We start from the raw sequence: 25,596 nt of genomic DNA on the forward strand, positions 1-25,596 counted from the left end.
AGTAGTATTCTCAATTCTCTTTAGGTCCTGGTGTGGTGTTTTTTTTTTCTCTCTCGAAGCATGGAGCACTATGGTAGATGGGGGGAGGTTATCAGAGTCAAGGTCTCTTCCCCCCTTTTTTAGTTGTGCTATTTGTTGCAATTTCAGCGGGCTCGAAGCTTATTATATTAGTGTTCTAGGGATTGTTTCCTTGTTTAATGTTTGCAATTTAATATACATGCTTATGAACAGATACTAATAGGGGGATGGGAGGGCAGGTTGTAGGGTTGAAATGTATTCTAAATTAATGAACAATTCAAAGTTTGTTGCTTTGACTGTTGCTTTATTAGTTCAATAAAAATTATTCAACCAAAAAAAAAAAAACAAATCAAGCTTCGATTACAGTAAGCACTATTCAGGTTATCAAAAGTCAGCTATATTGAAGGTTTCATTCTTTTCACGTTACCATTTTGTCCCTTCATTTCTGCTTATTTTTGTGTATCATTATATCCCATTTGGCTATTTGTTTGAACAGTTGCTGTCTTGCTTATCTGTTACTGAAAAGCCTTTTCATTATGATTAGAGGTCGACTGAGTTTCAGATTTGGCACTGAAACCAACCCAAAATCCAGGTTCGGGTTTCTGATGAAAATGCCTGTGCATTTTCAGCTGAAACTAGAAACTGTAGCCTTGCCCCTGCCACCGTCACTGCTGCAGTCCAGCCTCCCTCCAACTACACTGATAGAAAACACGTCCCTCCTCCTCCCTGGCTGCCCACCAGTCCGCCCACCACTCTTCCCTGGGCCTACTTTGTAAAGGCCCTGGTGTTGTAGTGGTGTCTTCGGGGAAGGAGCATCCCAAATTGCTCCTGCCCCCTTCCTCCACACAGAAAAAATGGTGGCCGTGACTTCCTGCGGAGACTCGTGGCTGACATTTTGGAATAGGGAATGGCCTGAGCAGCAGCGACATGCCCCTGCTCACGCCATTCTCAGTTCAAAAATGGCAGTCATGACTTCCTGTGGCAGCCTCTCTGTTGCTCAGACCATTCCCAATTCCAAAATAGTGGCAGCGACCTCCTGTGGCAGTCTTGTGAGGCATCCGCGAGAAGTTGTGGCTGCCATATTTTCAGTGCAGCAAACGGGGGCAGGAGCAACTCAGGATGCTCCTACCCGAAAGACACCACTATACCACCAGGGCCTTTACAAGATAGGCCTGGGTAGGGCGAGGAGTACGGAGTGGTGGTGGGGAAGTGTTTTTTGTCAGAGGGTGGGGAGGAGGCAGGCTTGGCCTATGGCAGAGCCACAGTTTCGGTTCCAGTTCTGGTCGAAAGTGAGCCATGGCTTCAGTTTTGGCCAGAACCAAAACCACTAGTTTCGGTCAGTCTTGAAGAGGGATTCATCTGTTATCTAAATCTTACTTTTTTGCTTATTTAATTTAGCTGTGAATTGACATAGTGTGTGTTATCTTTCTTTTAAGAAACACCCTACTGTGCTCTTTATTCATGAAATGGACAAGCATGAAGGAGCATGGACTATCCTTCCACTCCTGCAACAGTAAGTGGGCATATTTTTTTTAATTACTGACAGGTGGCAATTTTAATTTACTATTTCACATGTAGAAAAATTAAGTTTGATTGTGTTCAGAGAGACATTTTCTTCCATTAGGCCAATGATTTTCACTATTTTCTAGTAGGACCATTTGGCAATAAAAACCTCAGAGTCCTGATCATTACCAGGCAAAGTGAACAGCAAACAGGACATGGGGGATTCTCCCTCTAATGGCAGAGCTGGCATGGTGGCTTCCCTCCCTGTTGATATGGTCAGCTTGGCTCCTTAACATGCATTTTAGAGTGACTTGTGTAGCTAAAACAAAGTCTACTCTCTCACACTCCATCCAGTATTTCCCCATCACTCCACTCTCCCCTCCTGCTTCCATGGCCAGCATCTCCCTGTTTCTTTCTCCCTGTCAGCATTTCTCCCTCTACCATGTCCAGCATCCTCCTTCTCTGTCCCTATTCCCTTCTAATGTTCAGCATCTCCCCTTTGTCTTCTGACTCTTCCAATGTCCAGCATGTCCCCTCTGTCTTTCTACTCTCCTTATGTCCAGTATTTCCTGACACTCTAGAACCCCCCATGTCCATCATCCCCCACAAGAAGTTGACAAATCTCCAAGTAGCCTTTCCGTAACTGCGCCATAGAAGACGAGTAATTCTGGAACAGGAGCACTTTAGTATTCTTAAACTGTAAGTCTTGCATTGTTCTGTATTTCCGCAGAATCTGTTCTTTATGAGCAAAATCCGGGTCACCACAATGCGAGGTCGGATTGCACCTTCCACAATTCTGCCCACATGGTGTAGTGCAGCCCGCCACATCCTTCTTGAGCTGTGCAAGTTCCTCCATTACTCCATTAACACTTTCCTCTGTGGCACAGACCCTGGATTCTAGCTTGGTCACTCTAGTATTAAACTCAGCCACTGCTTGCGAGAGATTTTGGACACTGGAAGTGAGTACATCAATTTTGGTACCCAGCGCCAACACCGCTGCTGCTGTGAGTTTCTCTACCAGTGTGTCATTTATCATGGGGTTCTCGGCTTGCTCACCCGCTGATGTGGAGCGCGCTTCAGTGTTGTCTTTTTTGTTGCCTTTTGAAGCAATTTCCATGCCAGATTTCATAAGATATTTGTCCATAGGTAGTGAGGTATTCGACCATCCACACCAAAACAAGGAAAGTTCAAAATATGTAGCTCATAGATGTCCAAGAAAAGAGGGGACCGAGGAGCTCAAAGGGAACACAGCCTCCTAGCTCATTGCATCACGTGACCTCTGCTTTATTACTTTAAAAGAAAATGACAGTACATTTCTACTAAAGAGAAGTAAACTGTCACATTCACAAAGTGTGATTTGAAACTTTGCATTTCCTTCTATCCACTTTCATTTTATTCTCAAACTGCATGTATTCATCATGAAAGCAAGAATTTTTCTTCCTAGGAAACTATAAATGGTTTTTGCTTTATGGTGTGTTTTCTAGATAAAAGTTTGGAAGAACTATAATGAGGTCATGTTTTGTGTTTATTCAGTAATTGTTCTCTGACCTGTTTAAATGAGTCTCTAAGTATGTCATTCAGAAGTGTGCTAAATGGCTCTGAACATGAATGAGAGTTCTACTTAGGTTGCTTTCATATTTTCACTTGTAATTTGTAGCAGATAGATCAATCCAGAATGAGCCGAGGAAGAAGTATGAACATACACATAAAGGAGTAGAGTCAGTAAATGGCGCTCAAAAAAACAACGCCGAAAAAAATCTGTGCGGAGCACTATTCTATAAATGGCACTCCGAGTTGGGTGCTGTTTATAGACTAGCACTTAGAGCTGATTTCAGTGCCAGATTTTGGGCACGAGAATTTCACCAGCTGAAACCCGGTGTAAATCTTTGTGCATAATTTAGGCGCAGATCCCCGGTATTCATTAATACTGCGCACATCTTTAGTGAATCCCCCAGCCCCTTCCCATTGCCGCACCCCCTTTTGAGTTGCACGCCATAAGATTTGCATGTGGATCTTTAAAGAATAGCGCTTAGCAAAATGCATGTGCAAATCCAAATTATTTTCAATACCAATAATTGATAGCACCCAATTATTGGCACTAATTGCCTCGTTAGCCAAGTTAGTTGCACATGGAAATTTGCATGACATTCATAGAATCCAGGGGAAATTGTGGGTTAGATTACATCATCAATATTTGCTTTCAAAATCATAATTGTAAAATAGAAGGAAACAGAATCAGAAAGCATTGATGCTTACCTGTAACAGATGTTTTCCATTGACAGCAGGATTGATCAGGTACACAAGTGGGTGACATCATCGCACATCAGTGGGATAGAACAGCTCTCACAGAAGTCAGACTTTGGTCATTTTGAGGCTGAACTTACAATGGGCAGGAGTGAGTGGACATCACTTCTGTCCATAAGGCCCCCCTTTGAACACCAGAGAGATTTCAGATAGGCCTGAGGGGGCCTAGAGGGTGGGAGCGCTCAGACTGGGGCTTGATTTCTCTTGGGAAGGGAATTAGAACATCTGCTTGTCCTTATGTGGGTCCCAGCTGAATTGGGGCCTGTATAAGACCCAGCAACTACCACATTTTGAATTAGCCCCAGATATTCAGGGCCAGTGCCTGGCCTTGAATATCCGGGGCTAGTTCTGCCCACAGCAGTCAGCATTTAAAAGAAAAAAAACCCCACTGACCACTGCAGGTTGAATATTGACTGAGGTGTTTGTAGCATGCAAAGTAGATTTCTGAAAGTTGATGATGAAGCCTTGACTCTGGAGGAGAGATACTTTCTCATTCCTGGAGTTTAGGGCATGGCTTTCTGAGGGAGCTGCTAGAAGCCAATCATTGAGGAATGAGAGGACTAGGTGGAGGTTGGATGCTACGTCTACAAGGTATTTCATGAATACTCTGAAAGCCAACAATAGGCCAAATAGAAGGATACTATATTAAAAGTGCACCGCCTGAAGAATGAATCATTTGATACTTTCTATAACAAGGTTGGATTAGTACATTATGTGTATCCTTAAGATCTAGAATACTCAGTCAGTTTCCTTTTTTTAAGATTGGTAGAATGGAGTATTCATTTTGAATTTCTCCTTGTGAAGAAATCATAGTAACAGTAGATGGTGACAGTTAAAAACCAGTATGGTCCATCTGGTCTGCCCAACAAGATAAACTCATTACATATGGTATGAAATGATAACGTCATTTGTATACCCGATCTTGATTTATCCTTGCATTTTTTTAGGGTACAGACCATAGAAGTCTGCCCGGCACTGGTCTTGTTCTAAAATTTCTTAAGTTGTTGTCAAAGCCCCTGAAAAACTCCACTCCTGTCCATCCAAGTCTGTTCATCCTTGAACAGGGCATAGACCATAGAAGTCTGCCCAGCACTGGCTTTCCTACCTAATCTCCCCTAAGCTTCTTTGAAAAAAGCAAATAGAATGCTAGGAATTATTAGGAAAGGGATGGTGAATAAGACCGAAAACACTATAATGCCTTTGTATTGCTCCATGGTGCGTCTGCACCTTGAGTATTGCGTTCAGTTCTGGTCATCATATCTCAAAAAAGATATAGCGGAGTTAGAAAAGGTTCAAAGAAGAGTGACCAAAATGATAAAGGGGATGGAACCTCTCTCATATGAGGAAAGGCTAAAGAGGTTAGGGCTCTTCAGCTTGGAAAAGAGACGGATGAAGGGAGAAATGATTGAGGTCTACAAAATCCTGAGTGGTGTAGAACGAGAAGTAGTAAATCAATTTTTTACTCGTTCCAAAAGTACAAAGACTACGGGACATTCAAGGCAGTTACATGGAAATACTTTTAAAACAAATAGGAAGAAATATATTTTTACTCAATGAATTGTTACGCTCTGGAACTCTTTGCCAGGGGATGTAGTAACAGTGGCTAGTGTATCTGGGTTTAAAAAAAGGTTTAGACAAGTTCTTGGAGGAAACGTCTATAGTCTACTATTAGACAGACATGGGGAAGCAACTGCTTGCCCTGGGATTGGTAGCATGGAGTGTTGCCACGATTTGGGTTTCTGCTGGGTACTTGTGACCTGGCTTGGCCACTGTTGGAAACAGGATACTGGGCTAGATGGACCATTGGTCTGACCTAGTATGGCTACTCTTATGTTCTTATTTTATAAAATACAACATACAGCACTGACAGAAAAAGGTGGCTCCTTCTAGACTAACCAATTTATTTGAGACATGAGCTTTCATGGAGCATGGTCCACTTCATCGCATGCATGAAGTGAAGTTCAGAAAATAGATAAATATAAGAAAGGTGCACAGGAGAAGAAGACGATGCAAAGATAAGTTATTGGAAAATACAGGGCAGGGTGTGGAAAGGGAGAGAGAATGGCTGCTGGACAGCTATGGTGGGTGAGAGAGAACAAAGACAGGATGATCTCAAGAGTATTTCATACCTGTAGTGCACCATGAACTCTTTGCCAGAGGATGTGGTAACAGCGGTTAGCGTCCGGGTTTAAAAATGATTTGGGCAAATTCCTGGAAGGAAAGTCCATAGTCTGCTACATGGGAAGCAACTGCTTGCCCTGAGGTATGTAGTATGGAGCGTTGCCAAGATTTGGGTTTCTGAAGGTAAATAAGTGGTTAGGGAGGATGAATTGAATTAACTTTTGAAATATAATCACAGAGGTACTTATTTTGCCTTTTAGTTCTAACTTTAATCCTACATGGATTAGCATATTCTATAATAATGTGGAAATTAACAAAACATTTGGTCAAATTTTAAACCTTCAAAACGTCTCTACTAATATGTATTTTAAGTTTTGGAGTGAAATTATTATTGTAATTTTATAAACCACTACCAGGCATGTACTGTCATTTTATAGATAAATAAGAGACGGTCCCTGCTTCTTGGATCATATAATCTAGTTAAGAATAAAAGGACATATAGGCAGCTATTCTTAAGGCATCATATGAGATCATAGAATTAAGGTGTTGAAAAAATTCTTCAACTCAGTTAATGTTTTTGAAGTATTTTTAAGGCTCAAAATGTGTGGCATTAATCAAACTTTATTTTCTTTTCAGCTTCTCAGCTACTTATGGCAGAAACTCATCCTGGATTTTTTTCTGTGAAGAGGAGACAAATATCAGAATTCCAAAGTTACTAGAAACACTTAAAAGATTTGATAAATCCAAGGTAAATAAAATATCTAACTTTACAAATTGTAGACGTTTGAGTATGAAGCACAAGAATCTGATATTTGCATGTTCTACTTAATGGTGGCAAGCTGATTTCTTTTACATTTTCTGACTGAAAACTTAATTTCTGAATCACCAGTGTGTGGAAAAACTAGGCCTAATAGAGCGAAAATTTACCTTACTTGAACATTATTTCACACTAGTAAAAAAGGCCCGTTTCTGTGAGAAATGAAACGGGCGCTAGCAAGGTTTTCCTTGGAGTGTACGTTTGAGAGGGAGTGTGTGTGTCAGAGAGAGAATGAGAGAGAGAGAGAGAGAGTGTGTGTGTGTGTTTGTGTGTGTGAGAGAGACAGTGTCTGTGTGTGTGAGACTGTATGTGTGTGATAGAGAGATAGAGTGCGCGAGACAGAGATAGAGTGAGTTTGTGCCCCCCCCCCTCTGTCAGGGGTGCCCCCACCCCCCCTTTGTGGAGTGAGGACCCCCTTCCACCCCTACTTCTGTGGTCTGAGGTCCCCCCTCCCTCTCACCTTGCCCCGCTTCCAACCCCCTCTCTTCTCTGATGTCGCCCCGTCCACCAGAGGTGGGAGTTCAAACGTGCCTTCTCCAGAGGCAATTCCAGAAGAGTTCAGTCCTGCAAAATCAGATTGTTTATTTACCTCCCGGGGAGGATGTGCGAGCAGTAACTTCCTTTATGGCCTTGGGGAGTGTATCTGATCCTTCCGTGCCTTTTCTTTCCCTTGGAATGTGCTGAAGAGTTCAGTCCTGCAAAAGCAGATTGTTTATTTAACTCCTGGGGAGGATATGTGGAGGATGTGCGAGCAGTAACTTTCTTTATGGCCTTGGGGTGGTGGACTTTGGTCCTGGGGAACTGAGGAACTGAGTTCGATTCCCGGCACAGACAGCTCCTTGTGACTTTGGGCAAGTCACTTAACCCTCAATTGCCTGCCGCATTGAGCCTGCCATGAGTGGGAAAGCGCGGGGTACAAATGTAACAAAAAAAAAATAAAAAATCTGATCCTTCTGTGCCTTTTCTTTCCCTTGGAATGTGCTGAAGAGTTCAGTCCTTCAAAAGCAGATCGTTTATTTACCTCCCAGGGAGGATGTGCGAGCAGTAACTTTCGTTATGGTCTCGGGAGTGTACCTGCTCCTTTCATCATTGTTCTGCCCTCGACCTCATGACCAGATGGTTTCAGCAGGTTGTCCTCAGAACGTTGAGGTAGCGTTTTATGTACAGATGGGGCATGGCTGAGGGCGGGTCTATGAGTTAGGGTGACTGGTCCTGATAGCCTAGCCTAAGAAGACTACAGGAGTTCAGTGCTTCACTGCGTTGTAGTGAGCTTCAGAACGTTCAAGGTGGGATTTATTTATATAGATTTTTTTCCTGTTGTATGTGGTTCAAGGAGATTTTGTGATTGGTTTGTTGATATTTGTCTACAGTTGTGTTTCTTAAAAGTGATGGGAAAGTTAGTAGCTTCAGTTTTTCTGCTTATAGATCAATAACAGTGTGGTTAAGTGTTAATCCACATTTAAATTGCTGTTGCCATTGATTCTGTGCATCTTTACCCGGGTTTCTAGTGGGTAAATTAAAATAAATGCTGAGATCTAAGCCCTTGATACCCTAGCAAGTACCCCTGCGACAAAGGATTTTCACTGAGTACCTGCCTGCATCTTCCTCAATTATGCTGAAAGATTCTGTTAACTTTGGGAGTAGCCACCTAGCTGGATGCTGATGTTTTCCTCAATCTGATGACCCTGTAACACAGTGTCATCTGAATTCTTGATTGGTATGTTTGTAGTTGCCCAGGACCTTGATTGCAGCTTGAACATCTGTTCTGGCCAGAAATGAGGATCTGCATCAGGATGATCGTGCATGGGAGCTGCAGATACTGTGCCCTTCTTGGATGGTAACAAGCTGGAGAACTCTCACTTCCAGAGGCTTGTATACCAGGCACTGATATACAGTGCTTTTTTTGTGCCGGTACGCAGCGGTACGGCTTGCCGGCACCTTTTTTTTCAGGTCCCACTCCCGTCCATTTAATTTTGCTGGTCGCGATTCACCTCTCTCCCCTGCCCTCCCCTCCATGCCAGCAATTCTCTCTCCCCTGCCCTGCATGTCCGACATGTCCCCTCTCTCCCCTGCCCTCCCCTCCCCTCTCCAAGTTGCGACGAACCGGCCGGTGGTGAAGACAGCGCTACTCACTGAGGCAGGCATGCAGAAGACGCAGGGCACGCGCAAGCAGGTTCGTCTTCTCCTCTGATCTCGCGTTGCTTCCCTCTCAGCCTTCGAGGGCGGGACATGCAGGGCAGGGGAGAGAGAATTGCTGGCATGGAGGGCAGGGGAGAGAGGGGACATGTCGGACATGCAGGGCAGGGGAGAGAGAATTGCTGGCATGGAGGGCAGGGGAGAGAGGGGACATGTCGGACATGCAGGGCAGGGAGAGAGAATTGCTGGCATGGAGGGCAGGGGAGAGAGGGGACATGTCGGACATGCAGGGAGAGAGAATTGCTGGCATGGAGGGGAGGGCAGAGGAGAGAGGAGACATGCTGGACATGGGCAGGGGAGGGAGGAGAATTGCTGGGCATGGATGAAGGAAGGGAGGGCAGGGGGAGGGCAGAATCGCTGGACATGGAGGGGAGGGCAGGGGGGAGAGGAGAATTGCTGGGCATGGATGAGGGGAGGGAGACGATATGCTGGGCATGGAGGGCAGGGGAGGGGAGAGAGAAGTGCTGGACATGGAGGGGAGGGCATGGGGGAGAGGAGGCATGCTGGCCATGGGCAGGGGAGGGGGGAGAATTGCTGGGCATGGATGAAGGGAGGGCAGGGGGCAGAATCGCTGGACATGGAGGGGAGGGCAGGGCAGGGGGAGAGGAGACATGCTGGGCATGGGCAGGGGAGAGAGGAGAATTGCTGGGCATGGATGAGGGGAGGGCAGGGGAGGGAGGCGACATGCTGGGCATGGAGGGGAGAGAGAATTGCTGGACGTGGAGGGGAGGGCAGGGGGAGAGGATACATGCTGGACATGGGCAGGGGAGAGAGGAGAATCACTGGGCATGGCATGGGTGGCTGGAGGGGGGCAGGGGGAGAGGAGGGTTGCTGGACATGGGTGGATGGAGTGGAGGGCAGGGGGAGAAAAGAAATGCTGGACATGGATGGAGGCGAGGGAAGAGAGTGAGGAAGGAGATGAGATGAGGGAAAAGGAAGAGAGGAGAAAAACTGCACATGGATGTAGAAAATAGGCAGAAGCTGGATCCACTGGACTACGTCTTTAGCCATTTTTTCTTCCGCCTGTGCTTTCACTAGCCATTTTTCCCTCTTGGCTTCTTTGCGTTTAAGCCAATATATCTCTTCCATGATCCTTCTTTTGTGTTTTTATTTCTTGAACGAAGCCTCTTTTGTCCTTATTTTTTGAGCCACCTGTTTGGAGAACCATATAGGCTTCCTGTCTTTTTTTTGGTTACTTTCCTTGTGTAAAGATCAGTTGCCATACGTAAAGCAGCTTTCAGCTTGGACCACTGCGCCTTCACTTCACCCATGCCTATCCATGCCATCAGCTCCTCCTTCAGTTATTCCCCAATTTTACCAATCAGTACATCTGAAATCCAGTACTTTGAGTTTTGTGTGACCGCTCTCTGCTTTTGCTCTTATATCAAACCATATTGTGTGATCATCGCTATTGCCTAGGTGGGCACCCACCCGGACATTGGAAACACTTCCTTGATTTGTGAGCACTAGATCCAGCGTTGACCCTTCCTTCGTGTGTTCCATCACCATTTGTCTGAACAAGGCACTTTGACAGGCATCCATGATCTCCCTACTTCTTTCCCATTCTGCCGATGGGACGTTCCAATCCACATCAGGCAAGTTGAAATCTCCCAGCAACAACTCCTCCACTTTCATACCAAGCTTATGGATATCATCTATCAGATCCTTGTCCAAATTGTCCATTTGTACTGGAGGTCTGTAGATAACACCTGTGTGGATACAGGGGTCCATCTTTTCTTTCCAGAGTACTACTACTACTACTTAACATTTCTAGAGCGCTACTAGGGTTACGCAGCGCTGTACAGTTTAACAAAGAAGGATAGTCCCTGCTCAAAGGAGCTTACAATCTAAAGGATGAAATGTCAAGTTGGGGCAGTCTAGATTTCCTGAATAGAGGTATGGTGGTTAGGTGCCGAAGGCGACGTTGAAGAGGTGGGCTTTGAGCAAGGATTTGAAGATGGGCAGGGAGCAACCCATATAGCTTCTTTCTTTTCCTAGATCCCCTGCATTTCAACTGCTGTGATATTATTTTTAACATACAGTGCCACTCTTCCACCTCTTCAGCCCTCCCTATCCTGAAGAGATCTTTCTTTCTATTAAGCAGTTTGTTCATAGACGTAATGCAAAAGGAGCAGTCAGGTCCTTGAGATTTTTATCACTTGAATAAACATCCATAAGTTTCTTATCTTTGAAGCACGAATGCCCTTTAGAGAGAGACGCAGATTGTCACACTGTCGGAAGTAAGTAAAGCTGTTATGAGAGCCAACATATAAAAAATACTGCTATCTCCATAAATAAGAAACAAAAGTAACAACAAAAATACCTCTTAAATTTGCAAAGACAGATAAACTTAAAATAAAGACATAAAGTGAACACCAAAAGAGGCACTTATAAATAATTGGCATGAAAAAAGGAGTGTATATCAGCATATGCAGATTAGCTGCAGGAATCGTAATGTTTTTCCCCAACAATTTCTTGTGAAAATGCGGGATTAAAAAAGAGCTGTGGGAAATGGGAAGCTATATGGGAACCCTTTTTGAGACATTGCACTTACTAGAGGAGGGTGGGCATGGGGATGTTTTTTGGGTTTTTTTTTCTCTTTCTCTTAGCTTTGAGTTTGTCTTATAGTTACGGTGGGGTGGGCGGGTGGGGCTATTTCAATATAAACCTAAAAGTTTGAAGTTAATGTGTGTCACCATAGGCCTTATTGAGGTTATTACACAATGTTTTTATAAGGTGGTTGAGTTTAAGCTTCCTTGTACTCTTAGTGCGGGTAACTGAATGTTCTTATTGCAGCTACCTTTATGTTAATTCTGCTGTTGTATTGTTACCTCCATGTTCAATAAAGACTTCTAAAAAAAAAAAAAAAAAAGAGCTGTGGGTCTGTCTGTATCATTTACTTTGAAGAAGGAAAACTTCTGTCTTGGTTGGATAATTCTTTACGAACTTATGGGCCAATGATCAGAAGCCCCGCGCAGTTCCAAACAGCACTGTAAAATTAGCGCCGGAAACATACGGGGATTTAACGCCCATATAATCAGAGCTAATAGAATGCAAATTTAAGCACATTATTAGCTCTGTTCATAGGGTACTTCTGTGGGTTGATTGTGGCTGGGCATGCCAGGAAAGCACAATCCTCCCACACAAGTTGTTTGACCGGTCTGGGCTGTCAAAAGCCCAGACCTGTCAAACAGCAGAAGAGGTTTATCAGGTCTGGAGCCTGCTCCCTCAAGATGCAATGGGCAGGGCACCGCCATTTTGAGGGGGGGCTTCCAAAGAGGAGGGAGGAAGTGCTAGTCCCCTCCCTCCTCCAACTACAACAACAAGGTGGCTGCGGGGGAGGGGGATAATGGTCCACTGGACCACCAGGGCATTTTAGTTTATGTTGGCGGGTGGGAGGGGGCTGTTTGGTGCACTACCTGCTGATCTTTAGGGAAGAATGTGGGAGACCCTCATTTGCATGCATTTGCATGCGATTGGCGATCAGAACTGGTGAGCGCGTTGTTTCACGCACTGGCCAACTCTAATCATGGGGCAGAAGCAAACATGGACACTAGTAGGGCGCTATAGACCTCTAGCGCCCGCGTTTGCTTTACATTATCTGGCTGTTAGTATTTTCTGTTTTTCTCTTGTTGGGTAGAGTTAGGAAGGTTTACAATATTAAGAAGAACACAGGTTTCTATAGAAGTATTTTGTGATCTATATATTAAAGCCCTCTGTTGGGGGTAAGGGACTGTGGTGGGCATGGGTGGTCACTAGGCACCCCACTCCTTTGCCTCCCCTTTTCTTCTTCCCTCCTGCTCTTCCTTTCCTCCCCCAAATTACAATTATTTTAGCTGGGAGGGATCCCCAAGTCCTGCTAGCTGTAGAAATCTGGAGCCAGCCCTGGTCCCCTAAAATGTGGCTGTCTAGCAGCTCAAAGCGCTGCCACTGATGCTAGTAGCACTGTGTGCATGCTCCATTCCACACATGAGCTGAACATGAGCAGAATGGAACATGCACAACGTGCTGGTGTTAGCAGCTGCACTTTTTGCTGCTGTCAGCAGCGCTTTAGGGGACGTGGCTTGCTCTGGACTTCAATAGCTGGTGGGGCTGTCTCTGGCTGCTGGGTGGGATGGAGGCAGAAATGGATGGGCATAGGCCAGCCCAGACCCACCTGTGGGTATGTCTCTGGTATGATTGCTCTCCATTTCTATATGTATCAAAACAAATTGGAAATTAATATGTTATGTAAAAGAGTTCTTTTCCAACATTCAATAAAAATTATTTGTAACCATAAAAAAGGGGTTTTTTTATACAGTTGTGCAAGGAGAATACTGGAAATCTCTTTATAAACTATGTTCATAGCTTCTTTCATGTAGATTTTATTCATGTTTCTGTGGATTATCTTTTTCAATTACTGGATGTACTTAAAGATATGTTTTATTTACAGGAATGGTTTTTAGGGAAAGCACTGTATGATGAAGAGTCTACAATAATTCATCATTATGCCTTTGCAGAGAATCCCAAAATCTTTAAATATCCTGATTTGGCTGCTGGATGTGCACTTAGCATTCCACTTGTGAACAAGTAAGGTATCTTTAGAAGTTTTTTCCCTTAATTATTATGCATGAGTTTTTATTCTTTCCAACCCAAAATATGTTAGAAAAAAACCTGAGTGAAAAGAGCTTCAATATATTGCTATTAAACACTACAAACTCTTTTAACAAAATAAATTGGCAGCAGTACTTTGACACCTTAATATATAAATGAAGTGCAATCGGAAAAAAATTCTTGAAAAGGGGAAAAGCCTCAGTTCCTGCTCCACCACCCAATTATTTCTTTTGTAAAGGGTGAAAGAATCACTAGTGGGTTTAAACTCCTCATTGGCATAAAAAACCCTTTTCAGAAAAAGATAGCTAAAACTTAATTTGTTTTCCAATCCAGGGGACAAAAACATAGTGACTCCAAAAAGAAAAAACAAAAAAGCAAACTTAGATTTAATGAAATATTGCTTCTCAATTTGTAGACATTCATTCACATCAACTGTGGTCAGAGTTTCACCAAAAACGTTGTGTCAAGACATGACAGAAAAAAGTCTTTATCATATTTTGAATGAGCCTACTTCTCGGTGTCTAAATAGCATGACCAAAATTGCACACACAAATCTGGTTGTATTATGGATTTCCACATGCAATTTAATTGCTTAACAAGCCAATCAGTGCCAATAATTGCCATTTAACAAACAATTATTGACACTGGCATTAATTTAGAATTTACGCACACAACTTGCTAGGCATATTCTGTAAAGTGGTGCGCATAAATTCTAATGTGCACTAGCAAAAGCGGGGTGTGGTTATGGTTGTGGAATGGGTGGGCTGTGAGCATTCCAAAAATTTATGTGCAGGATTATAGAATACACCTGCTCCGTGCCTAACTTAGGCGCCGGTATTGTAAATGGATGTGCCTAGAGTTAGGCGCAGGGATGGCCGCTAGACATATTCTATAAACCTGCCTAGGTGTATTCTATAAACCACATCTAAATCTAGGCACAGTTTACAGAATACGTCTAGGCAAAAATATTTTCAGTTCCAATTTTTCAGGCTCCATATGTAGAATCTAGTTCATAACTCTTCAAATGCTATTTGTGCCCTCTGAGCCCCACTCCGTTCCCCCTCCTCCCAGTCTGTGACATAAAGACACCCCCCGGCACATCCCCCTAACCTCCCCTAGGCTCGATAGGCATCCTTGAGCCTATCTCAGATCCCTGGTGGTCCAGTAGAAGTGATGGGGGACATCCTCAAAATGGCTTTTGCTACCTCTGTGTAGTACTACTGGCATTAGTGGTTGCGGCAGCTGTTTGAGGATGCAGCTGCTAGGGGCAGGAGCAAGTGGGGTTTGCTTCTGCCCCCACTGGACCACCAGGGATCTAAGGTAGGCCCAGGGGGAGAGAGGAGCTAGCATATTGAGACTTTAAGGGGGAAAGGGGGTTCTTTATGTCGGACTGGGAGGATGGGGGTTCGGAGGGCTAAAAAAGCATTTGAAAAGTTATGTTGGTGCTGGCTGATAATCAGCCAGGGCCTGCATATCTGTCTTATGTGGGCCCCAGCTGAATATTGGTCAGCACCCTCATAAGCTCCGGCAGCTAGCAGTGGGACAGTTACACCCGGATATTCAGTGCTGATGCCTGGTTATGGACCAGGGCTAATGTAGCCAGCAAGTCAGCCTTTAAAAAAAAAATGCTAACCGCCACTGTATATTCCCCCCCCCCCCCCCCCTGTGTTTTCTCCACCTTCTCATTCATCCTTTTCTCCTGCTCCAGCCTTCTGTCAGTACAGACTCTCAAACAGAAGAAATAGGTCACAACAGTACAAAATATTTTTGCTATAAATAGTGCAGACCACAGTAGTTTTACCCTTCCTTGGAGCATGAACTAAGGTTGCAGCATTACTAGACTACGTGCTTGGCCTTGTGATCTTTTGCATACTTTTTTGCATCCATGTGAAATAGCTAATGACCTCGCTACCATGTGAATATAATGGACAGAGTGTTGTTATCTGCGCAGTCCTTTGCATACAGATTTTCCATGCATTATGTTTGCTTATAGGAATTTACTGTACTGCCTTTCATAGCAGGTACAACAAAGTGGTTTACAGTCTAAAACATCAGAAGTGAAATGAATGTCAAAAAAATCAGATAGGAGATAGAAAAAAAACAAGGGAGACCTAAATCATAAATTTGGTCAGAATTCCTGAGTAAGAGAAAAAAAATTGGGGAGAGCCATAAGATGAGACATGGGGAAAGATCATGGGCATGAGTTAACTGATCTGCTGTGCCCACCGCATACTGAACATACTCTGAAAATGCCTGGCTAACAACTGAATTTTGAGGGCAGCCTTACATTTCTTAAGTGAAGCTTCTGCTTGAAGGGAGAGTGGCAGTGCATTCCAGAAGGCCGGTGCCACATAGAAAAAGCCATTAATGGCATATGGAGTCTAGTTAAGCATGTGATACACAAAGTATGGTAATGAAGCTAATTGGACAATAAGAGGAGCCAGGCAGGAGTGTATAGTATGACAAGAGAAGACAAAGCAGGGAGTAGACATACAGAGTTTTATGTGCAAGAGTCAAAATCATAAATTGATTCCTGTACTGGATGGGAAGCCCAGTGGTGGTGATAAAATCACGGCGTAATATGATTGAATGTTTATGCATGACGTAGCACCCCATGGGAGGTGTTCTGGAGAAATTGAAGCTGTTTAAAGTAAGAGTGATCCCAGCGTAGACCACATTACAGTAACCGAGATGTGAGGCCACAAACGCATAAAGCAACTTCAATTGCTTAGCTTTATCAAGGTAGCTGCACGTTGACCTGAACTACAACAGAGCAAGGAAACTATTTTGCAACAGCAGAGATGTGGGCTTTAAATGAAAGCTGATGGTCAGTAACTCCTAAGTATTTAAGGGAGTCTACCAGAGTGACAGGAGAACCGAGTAATAGAGACATGATAGAAGGGTGATAAAGGCAGCAAGTAATCCTTGCCACAACTGTCCTAGTTGCGTTTAAGAGGAGTCCATTCTAATATAGCTAGTCGGTGACACTGGTGAAGCAATGGTGCAGTTGAGTGAGGTCTGGATAAAAGATCAGGAGGATGTCATTTGAATAGCAGAATGCATTGACATCCAAGTCCTGCACGACAGTTGCCAGGGGACTGAGAAAGATGTTGAAGTGCAGTGAGGCCAAGACAGATCCTGTAGAACACCACAGGGTAGGTAGTGAGTAGATGAGGTATAATATTGCAAAGAAACTGAAAAATTATCCTTGTGAAAATGAGGCGAACCATTGGAGAATGTGACCAGAAATTCCAACAGTGGCAAGTCTGGCAAGCACTAAACCCCTTCCCTGCATAGAATGGTCGCAGTTGCAGAGACATTGTGTTAATCCTTGCGCTAACCGTACCACTCTTGATTACATCGAGGCCTCAGTGAAAGGACATACATTATTAATTGTTGTTAGATACAGTAGATGTACAAAAATGATGATTAATAAACAGATGGTCTTTTTACGGGATTATCTCTTGACTAGTTTTCAAGTGTTAATACTTTTTAGACCGATGAAAGATTGCAGAGCTTCCTTTTATATCTCCCTGAAAGCCATGATTCAAACAGGCTGTCTTAATGTGCATTATCAAATATCTTCTCATGGCTAATATAACTCAATTGGCAAACTGCAAGGGACAGCAAAATAGCCCTCCATTGCCACACCACTTAATATTGCCCCAGTTCCTCACTTTGCTCCATTATTTGGCAGCTCTCTGCCTACATCTTATTGCTATCTGGGGCAGTCATCATGGATCGGGAACTAAACACACCATGGCTTAGTCTCTGCCATGCCACAGCCCCTCCATCTCCTCTTTCTGGGCAAGTCCCAACATAAGGGAAGAAGGTGGGGTCACTTTGCCTCAGTGACTCTTGGCATGCAGCGGTTCACAGTTCCTGTATTCATGAATCTGTTCTGGTGTGTTAGTAGTTGTAGGATTGTGGCAGAGTTTTAGCAGCAGCAATTTTGGCCCACTGGAAGGTTTTGGTCTTAACTTTATACTTCCTTATTCTATAAGCCTAAGTCCAAAGTCACAAATCACTTACTCCTCTTGTGCTAACTTCAATCACTGACCTCCTCATAGTGTTCACCGCATCAACAATGTATCTTTGAAACTTTTCTACCTTGCCACCCCTTTTGGTCAGGTCCCTTGGGTCCACAGCTGCTTCTGGACTTAAATATTAGCTCAAATACCATGCTGACTGTCATTAGGCAATAGGCATGGCTTGGGTCTCAGATGCCATCAAACACCTTCTCCCCTCATTTACCATTTAACTTTGCCTCTTTTTTTTTTTTTTTTACATTTGTACACCGCGCTTTCCCACTCATGGCAGGCTCAATGCGGCAGGCAATGGAGGGTTAAGTGACTTGCCCAGAGTCACAAGGAGCTGTCTGTGCCAGGAATCGAACTCAGTTCCTCAGTTCCCCAGGACCAAAGTCCACCACCCTAACCACTGGGCCACTCCTCCACTTAAGCTTGCTGCAGCGACTCTGGTCTCAAAGTACCAGCTGAAAGAATCGGATAAGCCTGACTTCATTGCTAGGAAAAATGGTAGAAATTATTATAAAGAATAAAATAACTGAACACATAGCTCAATGGGCCAGAATCAGCATGGATTCAGCCAAAGGAAATCTTTCCATACCAGTTTGTGCTCCCGCATATAACCAAATTCCTAATCTTTTTGGCGGCACAATGTCTTTCTAAAGACTGTTTTTGCCCAACTTGTTCCTAATTGTTCAACTCTTATTGTCTGTTACACTCAGTTCAACGTTTTGCAACCTTAAGGGCTCCTGAGGCAGGCATTATTGCCTAAACATGGTTCTGTAACAAGTCTTCACAGCGCATGAGTGTACCGACAATAAACTTTTGCTTTGTGGTTTGTTTCTGAAGAGGCATCTCGCTTCCCTACTTCTTTTTGGACTTGTGCAATTCTGACTTCCACATCTCAAAAAAGATATAGTGAAACTGGAAAGGGTAGAGAGAGAAGCGACCAAAATGATTAAGGGGTTGGAGCTTCACTCGTATCAGGAAAGACAAAAGAGGTTATAGCTCTTCAGCTTAGTGAAGAGACAGCTGATTGGAGGTATAACAGAGCAGTGTTTTTCAACCCAATCCTCAGGGACCACCTGGCCATTTGGGTTTCCAGGATATCCACAATGAATATGCACAAGATGTATTAGCTTAAACTTTCTTCATAGCATGCAAATATCTCTTGTGCATGTTCATTGTGGTTATCTATAAAACCTGTCTGGCCAGGTGGTCCCCTGAGGACTGGGTTGAAAATCACTGTTATAGAGGTTTATAAAATCCAGAATCCAGAGTGCAGTAGGACAGGTAAATAGGAATCAATCGGATTTTCTTTTAAAGAAGAACCCCCAAAGATTAGGGGATAGTCCATGATGTTACTTAGTAGCACATTTAAAACAAATAGGAGAAAATATTTTTCACTAGATATATAGTTAAGCTATGGAACTCATTGCTGGAGCAATTGATAAATGCAGTTAATGTAGCTGGTTGTAATAAAGGTTTGGACAAATTCCTGTTGGAAGAGTTCAGAAACCTTTAAGGTAGACCTGCAGAAAAACATTTCTTATCCCTGGGGGTAAGTAGGATGGAATCTTGCTATTTTTTTTGTGATTCTACTATGTACTTGTGACTTGCACTGGCCACTGTTCTTAACAGGATACTGGGATAGATGGACCTTATGTTCAGTAGGCAGGGGGCTAGATCCCAGATGCCATCAAACAAGGTGCCTTGTATTTCTGCCTTTTTATGTGTAAGTGTTTACAGACCCCTGATCTAATATGAATATGTTTCACTGAATCCCTACAGGAACAGAATGTTATGTGATAGGGCCAAGGGTCAGGAACTTTTGGGGAGCCCTGTGCCAAAGAAATTCTTTAAGAAAAAAAGACATATAAAACAGGCAGTGCTTAAAATTGACACAAGAGTTAGCTCCTGAGTCAGTAAAAGAAATGGAGATAGGGTCACTCCCACTTCAGACAAGTGCCTCAAGATCAGACTCTCTTATTGGCCCCTGAGAAATCAAAGCTAGAGGCAGCGTTCCCTGGCATAGTATAAAATATTGCCATAAACCTGAGGTAGAGGGGGAGAGAGATCCAGAAGATACGTGGACAAAGCTCATGGACTCTGAATTACAACTCCAAGCTACAGAGTCCTCAGTGGACTGGGAATTGAACCTGGGCATTTTTAGAGAAGAACAGATGGATTAGAATTAGATAATTAAGATAAGTGGATGATTTTGGAAATGTGTAAACTAGACACTAACCTGCTTATTTTCGAACGAGAAGGCCGGCCATCTTCCGACACAAATTGGGAGATGGCCGGCCTTCTCCTAAAGCTGGCCAAATCGGTATAATCGAAAGCTGATTTTGGCCGGCTTCAACTGCGTTCAGTCGCAGGGCCGGCCAAAGTTCGAGGGGGCGTGTCGGCAGGGTAGCGAAGGCGGGACGGGGGCGTGGTTAAGAGATGGCCGGCTTTAGCCGATAATGGAAAAAAGAAAGCCGGCCCTGACCAGCATTTGGCCAGCTTTACTTGGTCCCATTTTGTTCACGACTAAGCCTTAAAAAGATGCCCCAACTGACCAGATGACCACCAGAGGAAATGGGGGATGACCTCTCCTTACTCACCCAGTGGTCACTAACCCCCTCCCACCCTCAAAAAATATCTTTAAATATATGGATTGCCAGCCTCTATGCCAACCTCAGATGTCATACTCAGGTCCATGACAGCAGTATGCAGGTCCCTGGAGCAGTTTTAGTGGGTGCAGTGCACTTCAGGCAGGCGGACCCAGGCCCATACCCCCCCTACCTGTTACACTTGTGGTAAATGGGAGCCCTCCAAACTCCCCCCCCCCCAAACCCACTGTACCCATATGTAGGTGCCCCCCTTCAACCCTAAGGACTATGGCAGTGGTGTACAGTTGTAGGGAGTGGGTTTTGGGGGGATTTGGGGGGGCTCAGCACACAAGGTAAGGGAGCTATGCACCTGAGATCATTTTGTGAAGTCCACTGCATTGCCCCCTAGGGTGCCCAGTTGGTGTCCTGGCTTGTGAGGGGGACCAGTGCATTACATATGCTGGCTCCTCCCACGACCAAATGGCTTGGATTTGGCGGGTTGGAGATGGCCACCATTAGTTTCCATTATCGGCGAAAACCAATGGCAGCCATCTCTAATGCCGGCGATCTCTATGAGATTTGGCCGGCCCCGACCTTATTATCGAAACGAAAGATGACCGGCCATCTTGTTTTGATAATACGGTCGGGTACGCCACTTGACGGGGCCGGTGTTAGAGATGGTCGGCGCTGTTCGATTATGGCCCTCCACGTGACCCTTTTACAAAAGGGCGGTAGGGCTACTGCCGACTTGGCGCACATGGCAAATTGACCCTTCTGGGGGAGCATGGTGGATGTTCCGGTTTTTCTGGTACGCCATTTCCGGTGCTAGAAAATACCTTTGTATTTTCTAGCGCAAGGAGGTGTGCCTGGCAGTAATCAGGCAGAGTCAACGAGTTGCCAATTACCACCAGAGCCATAGGAGGCAGTAAGTGTTCAAGCAATAAATGGCAGTCTGGCATTTTAAAAAATTACCGCATGGCCATTTACTGGCCCTTAAAAAAAGGGGGGGGGCCTTAAAAGGTGGCCTTGGCTCGCACAATCCCACACGCTGATGCCAGTGTGGACCACCTTTTACCATTGTTTGGTAAAAGGCTCCCTAAGTGGGAGACCTTTTTTTAATTATTATTATTATTATTAATTTCCAAAATGCATTTATACAAAGAAAAAAGAAAAGATAAATTCTAAAGACACAGAAAAAAAACCCAAATTAGTATCACCATTGTCTAAACTAAAGACCACATCTAGGGCATGGATTACATTACTTCATTACACTTTAATAGTAAGAGGTAACTAAATATGCCTCAAATATAGGCCAATTCTTTAAGCACCCCTATTTAATTCCCTCGATCTAAGTTTGATGTAATAAAAATCTTTCCAATTGGGAAGGATCAAAGAATATATATTTTTTATCTTGATGGTGTATAACACACCAACAAGAGAAAGATAAGAAAAAAGTTGCACCCAAAGCCACAACTTTGGGTTTGAAAGCAAGAAAAATCTTCCTCTGCTGTTGAGTAGCAAAGACTATATTCAGAAAGAGCTGTATGGCCTGCCCATAGAATTGCACAGATTTTACTTTAAAATACATAGATCTGGCTTTCCTATTGCATTATAAACTAGTGGTTCCCACTGGGAGAACCCCAGCCAGTCAGGTTTTCAGGTTAGACTGTCATTGGAATGAATGCTTTTATGTTTCAGTTATATATTCTGATATTTGCCATGATCTGCTCATTTCTGATCCGAAGAAGAAGGTATTGCCTTTGAAAGCTAATTAAATTAGTACCATAAAAAACGGTATCATTGTTTTTTTGTTTTGTTTGATTTCTATTTATTGCCATTAAAAGTGGACTAACACAGCTACCACACCACTTCCTTTGGTTGAAATCTTCAGCTAGATAGGTGGTGTTTTACTACACTTTCCTTGCGCTTTCTGGAACCTTAAGATTGACACTTAAGGTCAGATTGACACTTAAGCACATGTCTTTCTACAATTTTTAATACAAAATTACTAATATTTGCTGATTTTAACAAATTGAAAACAAAAAATGAGTATGGTCTGTAGCAAAGTTTAGAAACTTTTCATCACTACATTTCTAAAAGTTGTTAATAAGGGCCAAAAAAGTTGATTGAGTCATTAGGCCTTGAGTTTCATAAAGAAATTCCACTACAGAACAAATATTCTTACCTTTCTTAGGTTGTGATTGTTCTGTCTACTTTCATAAAAATATGGGCTGCTCTGAGAAGCTGTTCGAGCATTTGAAAATTAAGAAAATTTACTCTTACAAAGTTGGGAAGACTATAAAAATGATCTCTATATGCTTCCAGCTAGCAATCTCAACTGTCAGAAACATTGGTAAGAAATGGAAGTTACGTGAAACTGTTGAAGTTTTGAGATAGGATCCTCAAGGTCCAGAAAAACCTCTGACAACTGCCAAATATTGGTCAGATTTGCAAAACAAAAACACACAGATTATTTGCAAATGGCCTTCTGAGAAGTTTCGCTGATCCTGGAGTAACTGTCCACAGTAGACCATTGCTTACATAAAAATAGTCTTCATGAGAGAGCTGTCAGAATTAAATATTTTCTACAACCTCACTTGAAAATAAATTGTCTAATGAATGCAAAAGAAAACCTTGATAAGCCTGAAATTTTGTGGATCAAAGTGGTTTGGACTGATGAAATGAAAACTGAAATGTATGGCTACAGCTGTGAAAGATTCATTTGGAGGAAAAATGATGAAGTGTTTGAAGAAAATAACACCTGGCCAACCATTAAGCGTGGGGGTGGATCTGTTGTGCTTTGAAGTTGTATGACAGCCAGCAGCACAGGAAATATTATGCAGGTGTAGGCAAGAATAAATTCAATTAGATATCAACATATCCTACAAGTCAGTATCCTACAGCCAGTGAAGAAACTGAAGCTGAAAAGATGCTTGATATTTCAGCAAGGTAACAATGTGAAACATTCTTCAAAATTAACCATGAAATAAATACAGAAAAGAAAGATGAAAATTCTGGAATGGTATTTACAATACCCAGACTTGAATATTGTTGACAATCTGTTTTGCTATCTCAGTGCACTTAATGGAAGGAGATGTAGAAATATTTAACACACACCACACAATGAAGATGAAACAAAAATGGAAACAGGACGAGGTTCACGAGTTGTGTTTTTGCCAATATGGTCTGCATCAGGAGTCTAAAAATGTAAATGTATAGAATACATACCATATCAATTACTAAATAAAATGGAAGATGATGACACTGAAAAAAGGGGGATCAATCCCTATACCAATAAATTGTATCTGAGAAATACAGTGTGAAAACATAAATATTGAAAACAATGCCGATAAAGAGGCAAAATAATATAATGCAACTATGCATGAAGATTTAAATTTGTGCTAATTGAAATACTAAACACAATTCATAATAACATAATAATACATAAAAATGACAGTCAAAGCCAAAAGCCTGCAACAAAAGCTTAAAGTATTGATTTAAACCTAATGATTTACTACAGTACTAAGCACAATTTATGCCACTATCTGCACAGTCACCAATGGCCAATACCAATACAATTGGTGAATATACTTGCTTCCAATTTAGCCAAAAAAAAAGCCTATGATAAATAAGAAGGAATAGCGCAGCTGACCAAAAGTGTATGGAAGACACACTTAAGAACACAGAGGGGCATTTTTAATATGTCTAAGTCCGATTTTGGATGTTTTGCACAAAACATCCAAAATCCGAATAGGAAAGAAGGTCATTATCAAAGAAGAAAAACGTCTTTTTTTTTTTTTTTTTTAATTACTGTTTTGAATAAGGTTTTGTTATTTAGATGTTTTTTTTTTTTTGGTCCATTTTCGAAAAAAAGCAAAGCAAATAGGTGCAGAACCTAGAGTTTCATGCCATTGGGATGTAGGAGGAGCCAGCATTTTTAGTAGAATGGTCCCCCAGACATACCAGGAGAGCAATGGGGCATCCTGTAGGGCACTTCTGTGCACTTTATAAAAATGCTCCCAGGTACATATCATCTTGTCCCCTGAGCCCTCCAAAACCCACCCAAAATCCACTGTACACCACTACAATAGCCCTTATGGGTGAAGGGGGCACCTATATGTGGCTACAGTATGATTTTGGTTACCTTGGGAGGGGTCACAAGTGTGACAGGTAGAGGGAGATAGGAACCTGTGTACTGCACCGACCACTACACTACTCCAGGGACCTGCATGCTGCTTCTAATAGACCTGACTTTAACATCTAGCGCTGTCATAGAGGCTGGTAACTCATATTTTTATTCACATTTTTGGGGGGTGGGATGGGGTCAGTGACCATTTGGAGGGTATTGGAAGGTCACCCTTGATTCCCTCCAGTGGTCATCTGGTTATTTAGGGCAACGTTTTGTGCCTTATTCGCTCTGAAAACAGGTCTAGACCAGGTTTTAGTCCTGGACATTTTTGTTTTGTTCCATTATAGCTGTAAAACGTCCAAGTGTAGACACACCCTAATCCCGCCTTCAGAACTCCCCCAACATGCCCTCTTGAGATTTGAACGCACTTTTGTTGGACTTCATAGAAAAACATCTAAAATATGATTTTGAAAATACCAATTTGGACGTTTTTGTGAGGAAAAACATCCAAATGTGTCTTTATGCCACTTTTTGGACATTTTTCTCTTTTGAAAATGAGCCCCATAGCATCTGTGAAATGAAAAAGAATAGTGCAGCTAAAGAAAAGGTATATAGAAGGCACAATCAAGATTGAATGATCATACAGTTTGTTCTCTTTTTGATTTTGAATTTCCCACTGCCATGGACCTAATTGCTTGTGCCATTTGTAGTTAACATAAATAAATTACAATGTTCTTTTTTTATAGGCTTGCAAACAAGCTGAAAAATGAGCCTCTTAAATCTGACTTTACAATTGACCTAAAGCATGAGGTAAGATACATTTTTGCTTCTGTGAAATCACTTTTTGTTTTTTTTTCTTATGAGACTTATAAAGACATTTGAGCAATGTTCCAATACTTCATATGTGACTCCTACAATTTGAGATAGCAAGTCCACATTCATATCAAACACAGGTCTGACAAAGCACCAAAAGAATATTACAAACAAACAGTCTTTTTTTCAAATAGGCGTACTTATTTTTTTTTTTTCTGTGACTTAAGCCTTGAAAAGAAGCAGCCCAATATTCAAAAACAGTTTTTTGGGTGGCAGCACTTGCGACCCACATAAGTGCTGCTGACCAAGACCAGTAAATGATTTTCAGTGGCATTACCTAGAAAAATGTTAGATGGCTCCAGCTCTATCTGGATAGTGCATGGGAGACTGAGGGTGGAGTGAGAGTGGTCCTTGACATTATGTGGTTAGCAACAATATTCTGTTTTTTTGTCCTAACTTTATCTGGATAGAGGGTTG

At 42.8% G+C, this 25,596-nt stretch overlaps 1 protein-coding gene across 1 annotated transcript in view; it reads left to right on the forward strand.

The window, feature by feature from the left end:
• B3GLCT (beta 3-glucosyltransferase) overlaps nt 1-25,596 on the forward strand; it is a 160,369-nt gene that overhangs the window by 64,238 nt on the left and 70,535 nt on the right. The window contains exons 5-8 of the mRNA XM_030200364.1: nt 1,455-1,531; nt 6,583-6,694; nt 13,392-13,528; nt 25,053-25,116. Coding sequence (XP_030056224.1) covers nt 1,455-1,531; nt 6,583-6,694; nt 13,392-13,528; nt 25,053-25,116 — 390 coding nt within the window. The remainder of the gene's footprint in view (nt 1-1,454; nt 1,532-6,582; nt 6,695-13,391; nt 13,529-25,052; nt 25,117-25,596) is intronic.

Source organism: Microcaecilia unicolor, chromosome 4, assembly GCF_901765095.1.
Source record: "Microcaecilia unicolor chromosome 4, aMicUni1.1, whole genome shotgun sequence".
NCBI classification, from domain to species: domain Eukaryota; kingdom Metazoa; phylum Chordata; class Amphibia; order Gymnophiona; family Siphonopidae; genus Microcaecilia; species Microcaecilia unicolor.